This window comes from Watersipora subatra, chromosome 8, assembly GCF_963576615.1.
Source record: "Watersipora subatra chromosome 8, tzWatSuba1.1, whole genome shotgun sequence".
In the NCBI taxonomy this organism is placed as follows: Eukaryota; Metazoa; Bryozoa; class Gymnolaemata; order Cheilostomatida; family Watersiporidae; genus Watersipora; species Watersipora subatra.
Genome location: NC_088715.1, coordinates 47,543,527 through 47,557,048, shown reverse-complemented (window position 1 = coordinate 47,557,048; position 13,522 = coordinate 47,543,527). Strand labels below are relative to the sequence as shown.

The 13,522-nt window shown below is 35.2% G+C and overlaps 1 protein-coding gene across 1 annotated transcript in view; it reads right to left on the bottom strand.

Moving 5' to 3' along the window:
* LOC137402641 (protein furry homolog-like) overlaps positions 1-13,522 on the bottom strand; it is a 120,120-nt gene that overhangs the window by 84,850 nt on the left and 21,748 nt on the right. Inside the window, exons 6-13 of the mRNA XM_068089146.1 lie at positions 11,561-11,691; positions 10,009-10,216; positions 9,365-9,502; positions 6,261-6,359; positions 3,395-3,552; positions 2,721-2,872; positions 1,449-1,537; positions 645-795 (exon numbers count right to left, since the gene is read on the bottom strand). Of these exons, the coding sequence (XP_067945247.1) occupies positions 645-795; positions 1,449-1,537; positions 2,721-2,872; positions 3,395-3,552; positions 6,261-6,359; positions 9,365-9,502; positions 10,009-10,216; positions 11,561-11,691 (1,126 nt within the window). The remainder of the gene's footprint in view (positions 1-644; positions 796-1,448; positions 1,538-2,720; positions 2,873-3,394; positions 3,553-6,260; positions 6,360-9,364; positions 9,503-10,008; positions 10,217-11,560; positions 11,692-13,522) is intronic.

Here is a 13,522-nt window from a genome sequence, read left to right as displayed (position 1 = left end):
ACTAAACGACGAAAGCTTTCAATAATTGCTTCAGCCATACATAACAGATCGACATTTTAATTCTACTCTATTGTTTTTCTGATTAAAGAGTAAATTTTTGCAAACCTAAGGTTAGACTTTATCACCGAGAACAACAATAATATTGTTATTACTGTTATGAAAATAATAAGTACTAACAATGATAATTATTACCCTGAGTTTTAGTCAGCTGTAACTACTTCATTACTAGTGTTATCATTATTATTACCTTTCATGGATAATAATAGCAACAACAATAATAATAATAATTACATATAACTAGTAAACAGATTATTTGCCAGCAAACTTTGTGGAAAAGCTTGAAACATCTAGCTTTACATATATGCCACATAAACATAATATTAAAAATAACCATGCATAACTAAAAAAATTATTAGCAAACATACAAAGCGATGTCAGAGAAGAACAACTTCAGGTTAAGGATGACAAACTCATGCAAATCATACAAATATAAATGTAACTTATAAATCCAAAAGAATACCAACATTAAGTTACAGATAATTTAGTACAATTTCCCCAACTGGTGGCTACAAGCAAACACAATTTTGACCAATCAGCTGCTAGTGCTTCTATCAGTGCTCAGAAACAACGTAAAGCTAATCTACCTGTGATTACTTTGTTAAGAAAAGTCTTCTTAACACGAAGAGTGCTGCCAGATGGCATGACTCCGACAGTTTGGGGCATCGGTGGCTCCCCATCCTTCTGTTGCAGGTTGTCTGATATCACCAGAAAGGCTCTCAGTCCAATGGACATCCTCTGGATAAAGAGTTAACACAATTAGCAAGTTTCCATAGAGTGATAGCGTAACGACACACCTCCATATGATGTCATCATGGGAACGACTGGGTTGCTCTCATTCTGCTATAAGTCCGTGTCACTGTTTGGAGTGGAACACCTGTGCAATGCACCATCTTTGTGCCATAGCACCCAACAGCGTCGCACTTTTGCACACATAGGTCTTGCTTTCCTGCTGCTTCATATGCAGACATATACCCTGACATGAGGGGCAGCACAACCATTGCTCTACTATAGCGCCCTATGGAAACAGGATCTGCTTGTCGGCACTGTGTAGCGCTTTGGCACTGGCGTATCCAGGTGTCACTACACTATCTCTGGGTGGAAACTTGGTAAAAATAATTTAATTTAGGGTAAACTGATGTGGTTTAGACATTGTGCCTTGACATCTTCACAAATAGTCAACAGCAGCAGCAGGATAGTACCAAGAAACAAGCCTGAGTTCCACACACTTTGAAATCATAGCGCTTAAAAATGTTTAACAAATATGCTATGTTGAAAAAAGAAATGCATTAAAATATAACCTTTATTCGTGTTTCTCTAAGCTAGAAAATGTGCTATTTAGGGTTTGATGCATTATTATATCTATCAAGATAAGCGGCAGCTAGACTTACCTCTGGTAGAATTGTGGCTATAGCCCTTTTGCCGACAGACAGCAGGTCAAAGATCACCTCCCTCATAGCAAAATCTAACTTCTCTCGGGCTAGTAAGAAAAGTTTACAAAATCACCAGCAAGTAACCGCGAGAGAAACTCTCATAAAGTCTAAATATTCCACAGACTTCGATTAGATTGGATACATTATATTATATATATATATATATGTATTATATAGATATACATACATGTATATGTATTATATATACATTATATTATGTACTATTACATACTATATAACATATATGCATTATATTATATATATATTTAAATTATATATACGTCACATAATATAACGTATGTACGTTAGATACATGATATATTTAGAGCAGCATGAAGGACAGCAGACAGTTTCACCAGCATGTATGAGAAATACATGGAAGAATGGTAGCTACACTTGTAACAGGAGCAGAATAGAACTGGAAGAGCCAATTGGAAAAGTGTGAAATTAGAAATATATTTCATACAATCTGCAAAATAAAAAAAAAGTTTATTTCAATTTCATTGTTTTTCTTTTGGTGAAAAGTACGATTAATGAAGGTCTACAGTGTTCAGTAAACAATTAACAGAGCAGGGAAATATTTAATATCAAAATGGAGTAATTTGATAATGGGATAAGATTTGTAAGCACATGGCATGGGAGATGCACAGCAGCAAAACGCCATTATTAAACCTAAACCTTGAAACTTTTTCAACTTTTTAAAATTATAAATCTAAAGAATTTTAATCCAATTTCTTTATAGAATCCTAACCGTGATTACTAAACACCACCAAATCAATGAATGAAATAATATAAAAATATTAAATCAATATTTAATAAGAAATATATAAATAAGAACATTGAATAAATAGGAATTGCTCGATAACTGAAGGCCATAGCACCGTTTGCTGTTGTAAATCATGTGATGCATTCAAAAGTCAACCAAATTTATAGCTGATCAAGTTTTATATTTTTTAAAAACACTTCTAAACATAAAACAAGATAAAAAAACAGTTTTTTCATGTGGAGCCCATATAAACAAAATACCTTATTTATTCACTTTCATGCTTTAAAGCCAGACCAAGGAAAATAAACCATAAGTTACTTTTACACTAAAGATGAAAATAAAATAAAGAATAAACGAATAATAATAATATGAAAACATTATTATTATTGTCATATTATGATAAAAATTAGCGGGTAAAAACGCCATCTCCTTAAAATTCACAAGAAAGTCAAGCTGCCACTCACCAATAAACTGTAGCATTTTAACATAGATGTTGAGAGGAGTGTCACGAGGCATCACAACTTTCTGTCCTTTCGGAAAAAGAGCTGAGACTATACTGGTTAGCCTCTGTGTTGTAGCCGCATTGGCCTCACACTTCACGCGTATCATGTACACCCTAAAACATGTCTGACAGGGGTCACAGGTGTCACTGAGATGAGCGAGTTATGGTAACAGCGATAGGAAGTGATTTCAAGCAGTTATATAATTTGATATATTTGTATGGTTCTACATCGTCAACGTATTACAGCTAAAAGTTCATGACATGCTAGCATGTGTGAGTTGTGTGACTGACAATCCACTATAGAATGCATATGCTAGCAACACTTTATGACACTTAACAAGGTGTGAGGTTGTCGCTTCAAGACACTATTCAGCATGTCACCTTATGACACTTGCCAATACAAGCATGTGACAAATGTCAGTATGTAGCACTGTCACTTGGTGTCACTGTAATTTCATGACACAATGATAACGTGTGTTATTAAAATCGCGTGGCAATGATATATTAGGGAACACAGCAAACTACTTGCCATGCCGAACGAGTATCCGTCACTGCGTCAGTGACAGCATTATGGCATTCAGCAACACCAACTCTAAAAACATCTCATACTTGATAAAACCGTGTATGATCTCTTACCATACAAGCCTATACAAGGACTCGAGAGCGACTCTAGACATCTTGGTGTCCCTTGAACGAATACTTGTTATGCACTGAGTGAGGAACATAGGCCAATGGGCTTTAAAGAAGGTTTTCTGACTGACACACAGAAGACAGGTGACCATAGGGTAGAGCGCCTAGAAATGATGAAACAATATATTCATTCAAACATTCTATCAGATGCCTAGTATAACTGTGGTACTATAATTTCTCCTGTGAAACAAAGCAATATATTCTTTAAGAGATGAACATAAACAGCCTACAAAGTTGATAAACTTCATAATGAAGAAAGTTTGTGTAACAAATTCGTGCTCAGTAAATTGCACACTTTTATAAAAAATCCCAAACTTAATGAGCATGCTTGTGAGAAATATATTTTCTGGAACCATTGCTTTTGATTTAATATCTGGCAATACCTAACATTCACAGTAAAGATTGTTCTATAAAAATTACATAAGTGGCTTAAAATCAAATAGTGTTTGTGTCAGGAAAGATTTACTAATTGGAACACATTTCCTTGTAACTAGGGTTAACAATTTTATATCAGCAATTGTATTACTAAGTATCACCAATATGCATAAAAAACTCAAGAGAAGTGAAACTGCGATATAGGCTGAAGGCGTGTTTATGCTCCAACAATTTTGTAAAGAAAAGCCCACATTTAAGATGTTAGAAACTGATCAACATAATTGGCCATTAGAGCCAACCACTGCTTAGACTAAATAGTAACAAGCGTATTTTGTTTTATTTATTAAAACGAGTAAATGTTTTTATTTATTCGATGCCCCATCAGCTGTTAACTGAGAGTTAGTCATATGCCTAAAAATTACAAGTGGGCTTATTCAATATCAGCATAACAATATCAGAATAACAATATCAGGATAACCATATCTGGATAACTATATCTGGATAAACATATCTGGATAACCATATGTGGACAACCATATCTGGATAATGATATCTGGATAACGATATCAGGATAACGATATCAGGATAACGATATCAGGAGAATGATACCGGTATCAAAATAGCAATATCAGAATAACGAATAAAGTACAAAATTTTCAGATCATTAAGTTATAATGGCTAGTTAATTAAACATGAGTGGTCAGTTATTTGGAGTTAAAACAAATTGATCAAAATCAACAAACTGCTGAAAGACTATAGTTACTGCAAACGCTCATTCAGAACAGCTGACCAAGCTTGGTGAAAATACAAGCCAGTTGTCATCTACAGTAGACGCTCCTATAACGTAAATAATCCGTTCCAGGAGCGTTTACGTTGTAGGGAATTTACGTTATAAGAACAGTAAAATACATGTAAATCGCCTAATCCATTCCAAGATCTTTCCAAACTCACCCCTTTGGCCATGCAAAAAGGAAAAACTTTACTTAACTCATTTAATTTGTTGGCTGTACCGTAACTGCAGAATTATTGGTTTGCATCAACAACTTTTCTTTTTAGGACCAATCTCACTGGTTTTATAGACCATGATTACGGTAAATTTACAACAAGTTGATAAGGACTGCACATTTTCGACGTTCATTTACAACGATTTGTTTATATTTGTAAACAGCAAAGTCTATTCTGCAAAGTAAAGCTAATAACAAATATTTTGTACTTCTACAATAAAGCAAAACAAAATATTTTTACTATAGAAAGCAGTTCTACTTTTTCGTCGTTTATCAATATTCAGGGTTCAAGGCTAGGATTAAGATATTTTTGATGATACTCCAACTCATTACATTAAGACTGGTAGACCGACACTGTAACACCTGCACCAATCAATCGCCTTTGTATTTATGAACAATTGCGCAGCTATCCTATTCGCCTTTTTGTCGACACATTCAACAATCCATTACGACGAACTAGAATGTCGCGAAAGTTATACATATTAGATATAACGCTAAATGCACGGTGTTTTTGCTTCCGTAAGTGCAGCGAAATAAACTAACACGCAAATCGATTTTGAAAACTCGCCCGACTTGACACTTTACGTTATATAGAATTTTTTATGTAATAGGAAGCAAAAACTTCACATAAATTTTTCATGTTATCTGGAATTTACGTTATAGGAGGTATACGTTATAGCAGTGCCTACTGTATTAATGTTTTTCAACACAAGAGCCAGTATATTAGCAGTCATAAGCAATGGCTTGTTTAGGCTTCACCTGGATGACAATTCTTAAGGTCCGGCCACACGTAACGAATTATTCTGCCTATATGCGCTAGAGATAGCGACTGTTTTTGCGACGGAGCTTTTGCTGCATAAAAAGAAATTATTATTATTGAAAAAGAAACAATTTATAGCTTCCAAAACATCTAAAAGAAAATACTGGATACACGATGAGAAGTTCCTCCCATGGTGAACCAACGAGAGAGAACCAACAATAGCGCATATAGGCAGTTGCATCGTATGTATCAAATCATATCGCGGTGATACTTTTATTGTGTGTCGTCGTACGTGTCTTGGACTGTACCACTTGTCAAAGCTACTAGAATCGTGCTCGCTAAAAAAATTGGTTAGCCAATTCAAAGCGTTTCGTTGACGAATTCGGTGTGCATGCACAGCTCAGACGATTCTGTGATATTCGGCCGAATAAATCTGTGAATTCTGTAAAATTCATGAACTCGGTCAGACTGAACGAATAATTCGTTACGTGCGGCCGGACCTTCACCATGAAGACCAGCACTGATTTTGTTTCAAAGGTAGCATTTGCCATTCAAAGCTAGTGAAGGCTGTTAGTCCTTATAGCACAACGTCCTTTCATTTTACTTCGATTGATAGACTTTCCACATTGACTATGAAGGTGCAAAAGAATACCAGTATTAGAGTATTACATACCAGAGAGTTCCTTCTTTTATTAGCCATGTCAACAGCTACGGGATAGATCTTCTCTACAAAGTTCCTCAGCACTGGAACATTAACTTCCGTCTGTACTATCTGTAACATGGTTTGCCATCTGCTATATCAACTAATTCTGTCTGTACTATCTCTAACATAGTTTACCATCTACTATATCAACTCATTCTGTCTGTACTATCTCTAACATAGTTTACCATCTACTATATCAACTCATTCTGTCTGTACTATCTCTAACATAGTTTACCATCTACTATATCAACTCATTCTGTCTGTACTATCTCTAACACAGTTTACCATCTACTATATCAACTCATTCTGTCTGTACTATCTCTAACATAGTTTGCCATCTGCTATATCAACTAATTCTGTCTGTACTATCTCTAACATAGTTTACCATCTACTATATCAACTCATTCTGTCTGTCCTATCTCTAACACAGTTTACCATCTGCTATATCAACTCATTCTGTCTGTATTATCTCTAACACAGTTTACCATCTACTATATCAACTCATTCTGTCTGTACTATCTCTAACACAGTTTACCATCTACTATATCAACTCATTCTGTCTGTACTATCTCTAACATAGTTTGCCATCTACTATATCAACTCTATTTGTCTGTACTATCTCTAACATGGTTTACCATCTGCTATATCAACTCATTCCGTCTGTACTATCTCTAACATGGTTTACCATCTGCTATATCAACTCTTTCTGTCTGTCCTATCTCTAACATGGTTTACCATCTGCTATATCAACTCATTCTGTCTGTCCTATCTCTAACATTGTTTACCATCTACTATATCAACTCATTCTGTCTGTACTATCTCTAACATAGTTTACCATCTACTATATCAACTCATTCTGTCTGTACTATCTCTAACATAGTTTACCATCTACTATATCAACTCATTCTGTCTGTCCTATCTCTAACATAGTTTACCATCTACTATATCAACTCATTCTGTCTGTTCTATCTCTAACATAGTTTGCCATCTGCTATATCAACTAATTCTGTCTGTACTATCTCTAACATAGTTTACCATCTACTATATCAACTCATTCTGTCTGTCCTATCTCTAACACAGTTTACCATCTGCTATATCAACTCATTCTGTCTGTATTATCTCTAACACAGTTTACCATCTACTATATCAACTCATTCTGTCTGTACTATCTCTAACACAGTTTACCATCTACTATATCAACTCATTCTGTCTGTACTATCTCTAACATAGTTTGCCATCTACTATATCAACTCTATTTGTCTGTACTATCTCTAACATGGTTTACCATCTGCTATATCAACTCATTCTGTCTGTACTATCTCTAACATGGTTTACCATCTGCTATATCAACTCATTCTGTCTGTCCTATCTCTAACATTGTTTACCATCTACTACATCAACTCTTTCTGTCTGTCCTATCTCTAACATGGTTTACCATCTGCTATATCAACTCATTCTGTCTGTACTATCTCTAACATGGTTTACCATCTGCTATATCAACTCTTTCTGTCTGTCCTATCTCTAACATGGTTTACCATCTGCTATATCAACTCATTCTGTCTGTCCTATCTCTAACATTGTTTACCATCTACTATATCAACTCATTCTGTCTGTACTATCTCTAACATAGTTTACCATCTACTATATCAACTCATTCTGTCTGTACTATCTCTAACATAGTTTACCATCTACTATATCAACTCATTCTGTCTGTACTATCTCTAACATAGTTTGCCATCTACTATATCAACTCATTCTGTCTGTACTATCTCTAACATAGTTTACCATCTACTATATCAACTCATTCTGTTTGTACTATCTCTAACATAGTTTACCATCTACTATATCAACTCATTCTGTCTGTACTATCTCTAACATAGCTTACCATCTACTATATCAACTCATTCTGTCTGTACTATCTCTAACATAGTTTACCATCTACTATATCAACTCATTCTGTCTGTACTATCTCTAACATAGTTTACCATCTACTATATCAACTCATTCTGTCTGTACTATCTCTAACATAGTTTACCATCTACTATATCAACTCATTCTGTCTGTACTATCTCCAACATAGTTTACCATCTACTATATCAACTCATTCTGTCTGTACTATCTCTAACATAGTTTACCATCTACTATATCAACTCATTCTGTCTGTACTATCTCTAACATAGTTTACCATCTACTATATCAACTCATTCTGTTTGTACTATCTCTAACATAGTTTACCATCTACTATATCAACTCATTCTGTCTGTACTATCTCTAACATAGTTTACCATCTACTATATCAACTCATTCTGTCTGTATTATCTCTAACATTGTTTACCATCTACTATATCAACTCATTCTGTCTGTACTATCTCTAACACAGTTTACCATCTACTATATCAACTCATTCTGTCTGTATTATCTCTAACATTGTTTACCATCTGCTATATAGAACCAATGAGTTGTATGTATATGCAGGCGTCTATCGCGCGCCCGGCTATGTTGCAAGAACTTGGGCTAAGGATGCCAGAACGGCTTTGGGAAGCAACTTCTTTAAAGCGAGCCTATTGGATAACGTAGCCTTCTCAGCTTTTGGATGCCCCAAGTATATATATATATACCAGGGAGTGAAGCCTGATTCTTACATACATCGCAAGCACCAGTGGCAGGATCGCAGGGCTATCGGCGGTGAAATAGAAACCTATGAGCCGAGTTCAGCCATGTTCAACTTTCGCAAAGAGCCGCAAGCAAAAACTTTTCGAAATGCACTGTACATGTGAAGGTCAGCAATTTCAAAGCAGCATGTCAAGCCTCAATTTTGATGCGATAATCAGTGACGTAGATTTATGTGAACTTAAGCCACCGAGCCTAGCACCGCAAGTGTTTCGCTGCACGAGATTACCGGCGAGGTCTCACAGTCGCTATGAGAACCAGGCCTAAAGAAAAGCTTTTTTATTCCATATAGTGGAGACCGTGGTGTGCTTATATCATACAATGAGCTCGAATATGAAAGATGGTGCCAAAGCTAATGAAACATTCAGAATGAAGCGGGTTAGAACAATAGCATGAGAACTTACAGCAGCCATGGGCAACATAACTTCTACAAACAGACCAGCTAAGGCGTGCTTTACTTCCCTCTCCTTCGTGTCGAGGAAGATGGCCCCCAGATCGTGCAGAAACTGTACACACGCCTCAAACTCTTCGATTGGATGCATCTGCAAAAATAAAGAGCTAACTAATGGTCTCAAATTGAGCATTGCTACTCTAGCAGGTAAGTAGTTATATAAATAGTTTATAACAAATAGTTTATCTGTGGGCAGAATTATCTAGCTAAAGCAAAAAAAAATGGTCTATTGGTAACACAAAGGCTTCCCCAAACTACAAGCTGACACCAGTCAGCAACAGAAGATCATACAATACATGCTTAGTCCACATTTATCCCCTTATACACATCATTCATTAGACTACTATTTATGAGATCAAGTGACTAATTATGAGACACCCTGACCAGTTGCACTTTCAACTGCAGTAGTGATGCAATTATAATTGATGTAAAAGAAAATTAGACAATATGACAGCTGATGAAGTTTCCTTTCTAATGATATATAATTTTCTGTCTAGACCAAATGTAACTAATATGAGAGCTATTATAGCACATCATGTACTAAAGCACAAAGGCGGTTCCATAAACTGCATCACTACCGTATATGCGAAACATTACCTTGACCCTAAAAAACTTGAGACCCATTATAAGAGAGATTATTTGGTTTGCAACAACAGGGTTCTGCTCCTTCCCTCTCAGTTCTTTGATCTCCAGCAGAAACCTCTTTTTAACGGACAAGAAGCGCGATTTGGCCAGCACTCCCAGTACCTCAGCGTACAAGTCAGACAACGTGTTGACATTCTGAGTGTTTGGATTCGTAGCAGCACTATGAAAGAAATGAAAACTGCTTAATATGAGACCGAAAAGGGAGCATAATTCCTCTAAACAGAAAAATAAAACACAAACAGACTTCTATAATCACTGGAGTCTGTAAAAGACTATACTAGAGCTAGAGTTATATTTTATTTTAGAGTTATAAAGACTAGAGCTATATTTTATTAATGTTAAACCTTGCTATGCTTTAGCTAAACAGAAAAACATTCAAGTTTAGAAGGATAGACAGCGTCTTTGCATAAGAACGTTAATTTTAAAAAGGTGCAGCATCTTACTTCATTATTTTGCCGAAATAAAAAAGCCAATAAATTGAGATGACATTAAAATAGATTATTATTTGAGACAGAGTTTCACGTTTAAAAATCAAACAATCAGAATGACCTAATAAGAAACACCGAAAAAAAGAAAATCAATTAGCTGCCCTTAACGGAAGTCCAGAGATTTGTAGCGCAGCTAGGGTACTATGTTCCTTTTTAGAGTACTAGTTATTGATATACATTCGAACCTCGTCAAAATGGACTACTAGGGATAGTGAGTGGTCTGATTTAGCTGATTTTTCATTTTTTAATAATATGAAAATACGCATCAATAAGGCCTATAAACATTGAATTATACACTGTGCACTATACGATTCTATACATAATTTTACCTTAAGTTGATGGCTTCATGATGGCAAGGCGAAAAATAGAAACCGAACTATGCCTAAACAAACACAGAAATAATCATTTAAAACACACATCACTGGCATATGTGTTTATGGTTGCAATACTTTACATGAATGGAAATTTCCGCAAACTAAACGATTGAAATTTCCAAAAAAGCAATTAAGGTTAGACAACTCCAGTAATGGCAAATCAGCCATATAAAATAATTTACTGCAGCAGTACAATTCAAACTCGTGTTTTGGTTTTTGAACATCATAAACCATATAAAAAGTATATTTCACCATCATGAAAGTCGCATAGTACGCAAACGATATGATTGAAAAACCATATTTATTATTGCAAAATGATTTATACAAACAGCTCCAATAGACAAATGTCTCTTACATTTAATAATCTTTTACATTTTTACTAAAAACTATGAACTGATTATCACTAGTTTAAATGTAACTGAAGTTTCATTGAGGCTACTATGCCCAAATTTGCCTGTCATATCGGATATCCGGACAAACGAGGTCCGTTTTAACGAAGTTGGACTGCAATAAACATTTGATAGAATCTCTTCCAATTTACTCAGACCTCTCCATTTATGCAAGAGAAACATTCCGTTTTCGGAGTTTTACCAATTAAAAACTAGAGCAGTTTCTGAGCACCAGAAGTAAGGTAGCACCCACCCATCATTCAGTTTAAAATGGGAAAAGCACATCTGAACAATCTTGTCAACAAGGTCATCGTATCCAGGGTGAAAGTTGAGCTGCTGCAGTATCTCGATCAGCACAAGACAGAACAGGAAGTCGACAGCGAGCTGTAGCAAAAAAAAATTATTTTCGGGTTTCCTATTAATGCGTCAGATGTCTGTTAAGCTGGTTGATTCAAACATTTACACTCTGTTCACATTAGAACCCCCTACCTTGCAGTTACCTTTCAGTCAGAAAATTCTATTCAAAACTCAGAATACTCTCATTCTGGCAAATAGATATGACATGGTAAGAAAACTCCCGACAAGATCTGACTCAAAATATTTATGGTTTTGCTGTTTCATGTAATTGAAGTTTACATGGCAATGTTAATTCGGGTAAGATGACTTGATACAAAATATACTCATTCTAGCAAATAGATATGACATGGTAAGAAACCTCCCTACAAGATCCGACTCAAAATATTTATGGTTTTGCTATTCCATGTAATTGGAGTTTACATGTCAATGTTAATTTGAGTAAAATGTCTTGATACAAAACCTTCCGTTTTGCAAACGAATGAACGTGGTAGAGTGAATCAAGTCTCTCCACTCGCTATTTAGTTTAAAGTTTATATATTAATATAATTTCTTTAATATTAATATTTTTAATATTTATCTTAATGAATTCCTCTTTGTCATTGATTGTGTGTGTCTGTCTGTTAGTCCACATAGACGCTATACATTTCCACATTTTTAGCTGATTTCATCCAAACTTGGCACGCATGTGCTCCGCCCCTTCCATGACTATCTGATCAACAATGAAAGGAATCTCAGGCTTCACCAGACTCTCTGCTAGTATAAATTTCATCAGCAAGATTTATGAAATCCTCAGTATGCATACACATTCGCCGTAGATTATCACTCTGTCACTTTATGACACGACAAACTGTGACACTAGGATTCTTTTAAATAAAAAATTTTCACAAATACAACAACCGGCTCATTGTATGAAGGCATGTTTCAAATAATCAATGATAACACAAATATAGTTCTCACATATTACTTATGAATGTTCTCTGATCAGTGACTGAGAAGTTGATGAGAGGGTTGGCAGCTCAACAGCAGCAAGCAAATGCAAGGAGTCTAATAGCATTCCAAAATATTATACAAAGTATCTGTTTGGTGGTTGTTTAGTTCCATCCCCTTTGCACCTTAAAAGTGATCTTTTTAAAATTTAAGTCAGAATCTTTTATTACATGGTGCATTATGCAGCACCCCTTGAACAGAGCTATTAATTCATAAAATGTTACGCTGACCTGAGACATAGGAGTTATCATTCCTTGTGTGATTTTGAGTCAAGCTTTTTACTCAGCTCATGGTTTTTTGAATATTCTTTTAAGAATCATATAACCCTTTCCCTTGAAATGTGCTCACATACATTTTCAAGATTTATCATACATTAGCCCCCTGGCAGCTTCGAGCGCTGTGAGAGATTGTCAGGAGTGCCAATAAATCACAGAGAATAAGTATTTTCACAACAATTCTAAAAATCTAGAAGGTGAATGATTGTCGCAGGTGATAGCAATCTGTGTAGCAAACCAAAATACCGGAGTTCAAATCCTGTGTGAGGCAATCTTTTTCCAAACTCCAACCATGGCTTTGGACAGACAGACAGACAGACAGACGGCTCTCATTGTAGTGAATATTTACAGAAGCATTATTTCATTAAATATGATTTCTATCGCTTATGAATTTTGTTATTTATTTTTATTTCAATCATTCATGACATTGCGATGAATTTATGAAAAACTTTTGCATCTCATGAGTTACTAAAACATACTCTTTCATTGTTTTTAAGCATTATTGTAAAACATTAAAGAACTCATTGCAAAATTTGCAAGGATTGCAAATTGCAGAATTGCCAATCGATTTGATTTGCAAAGTTGATTTGCAAATC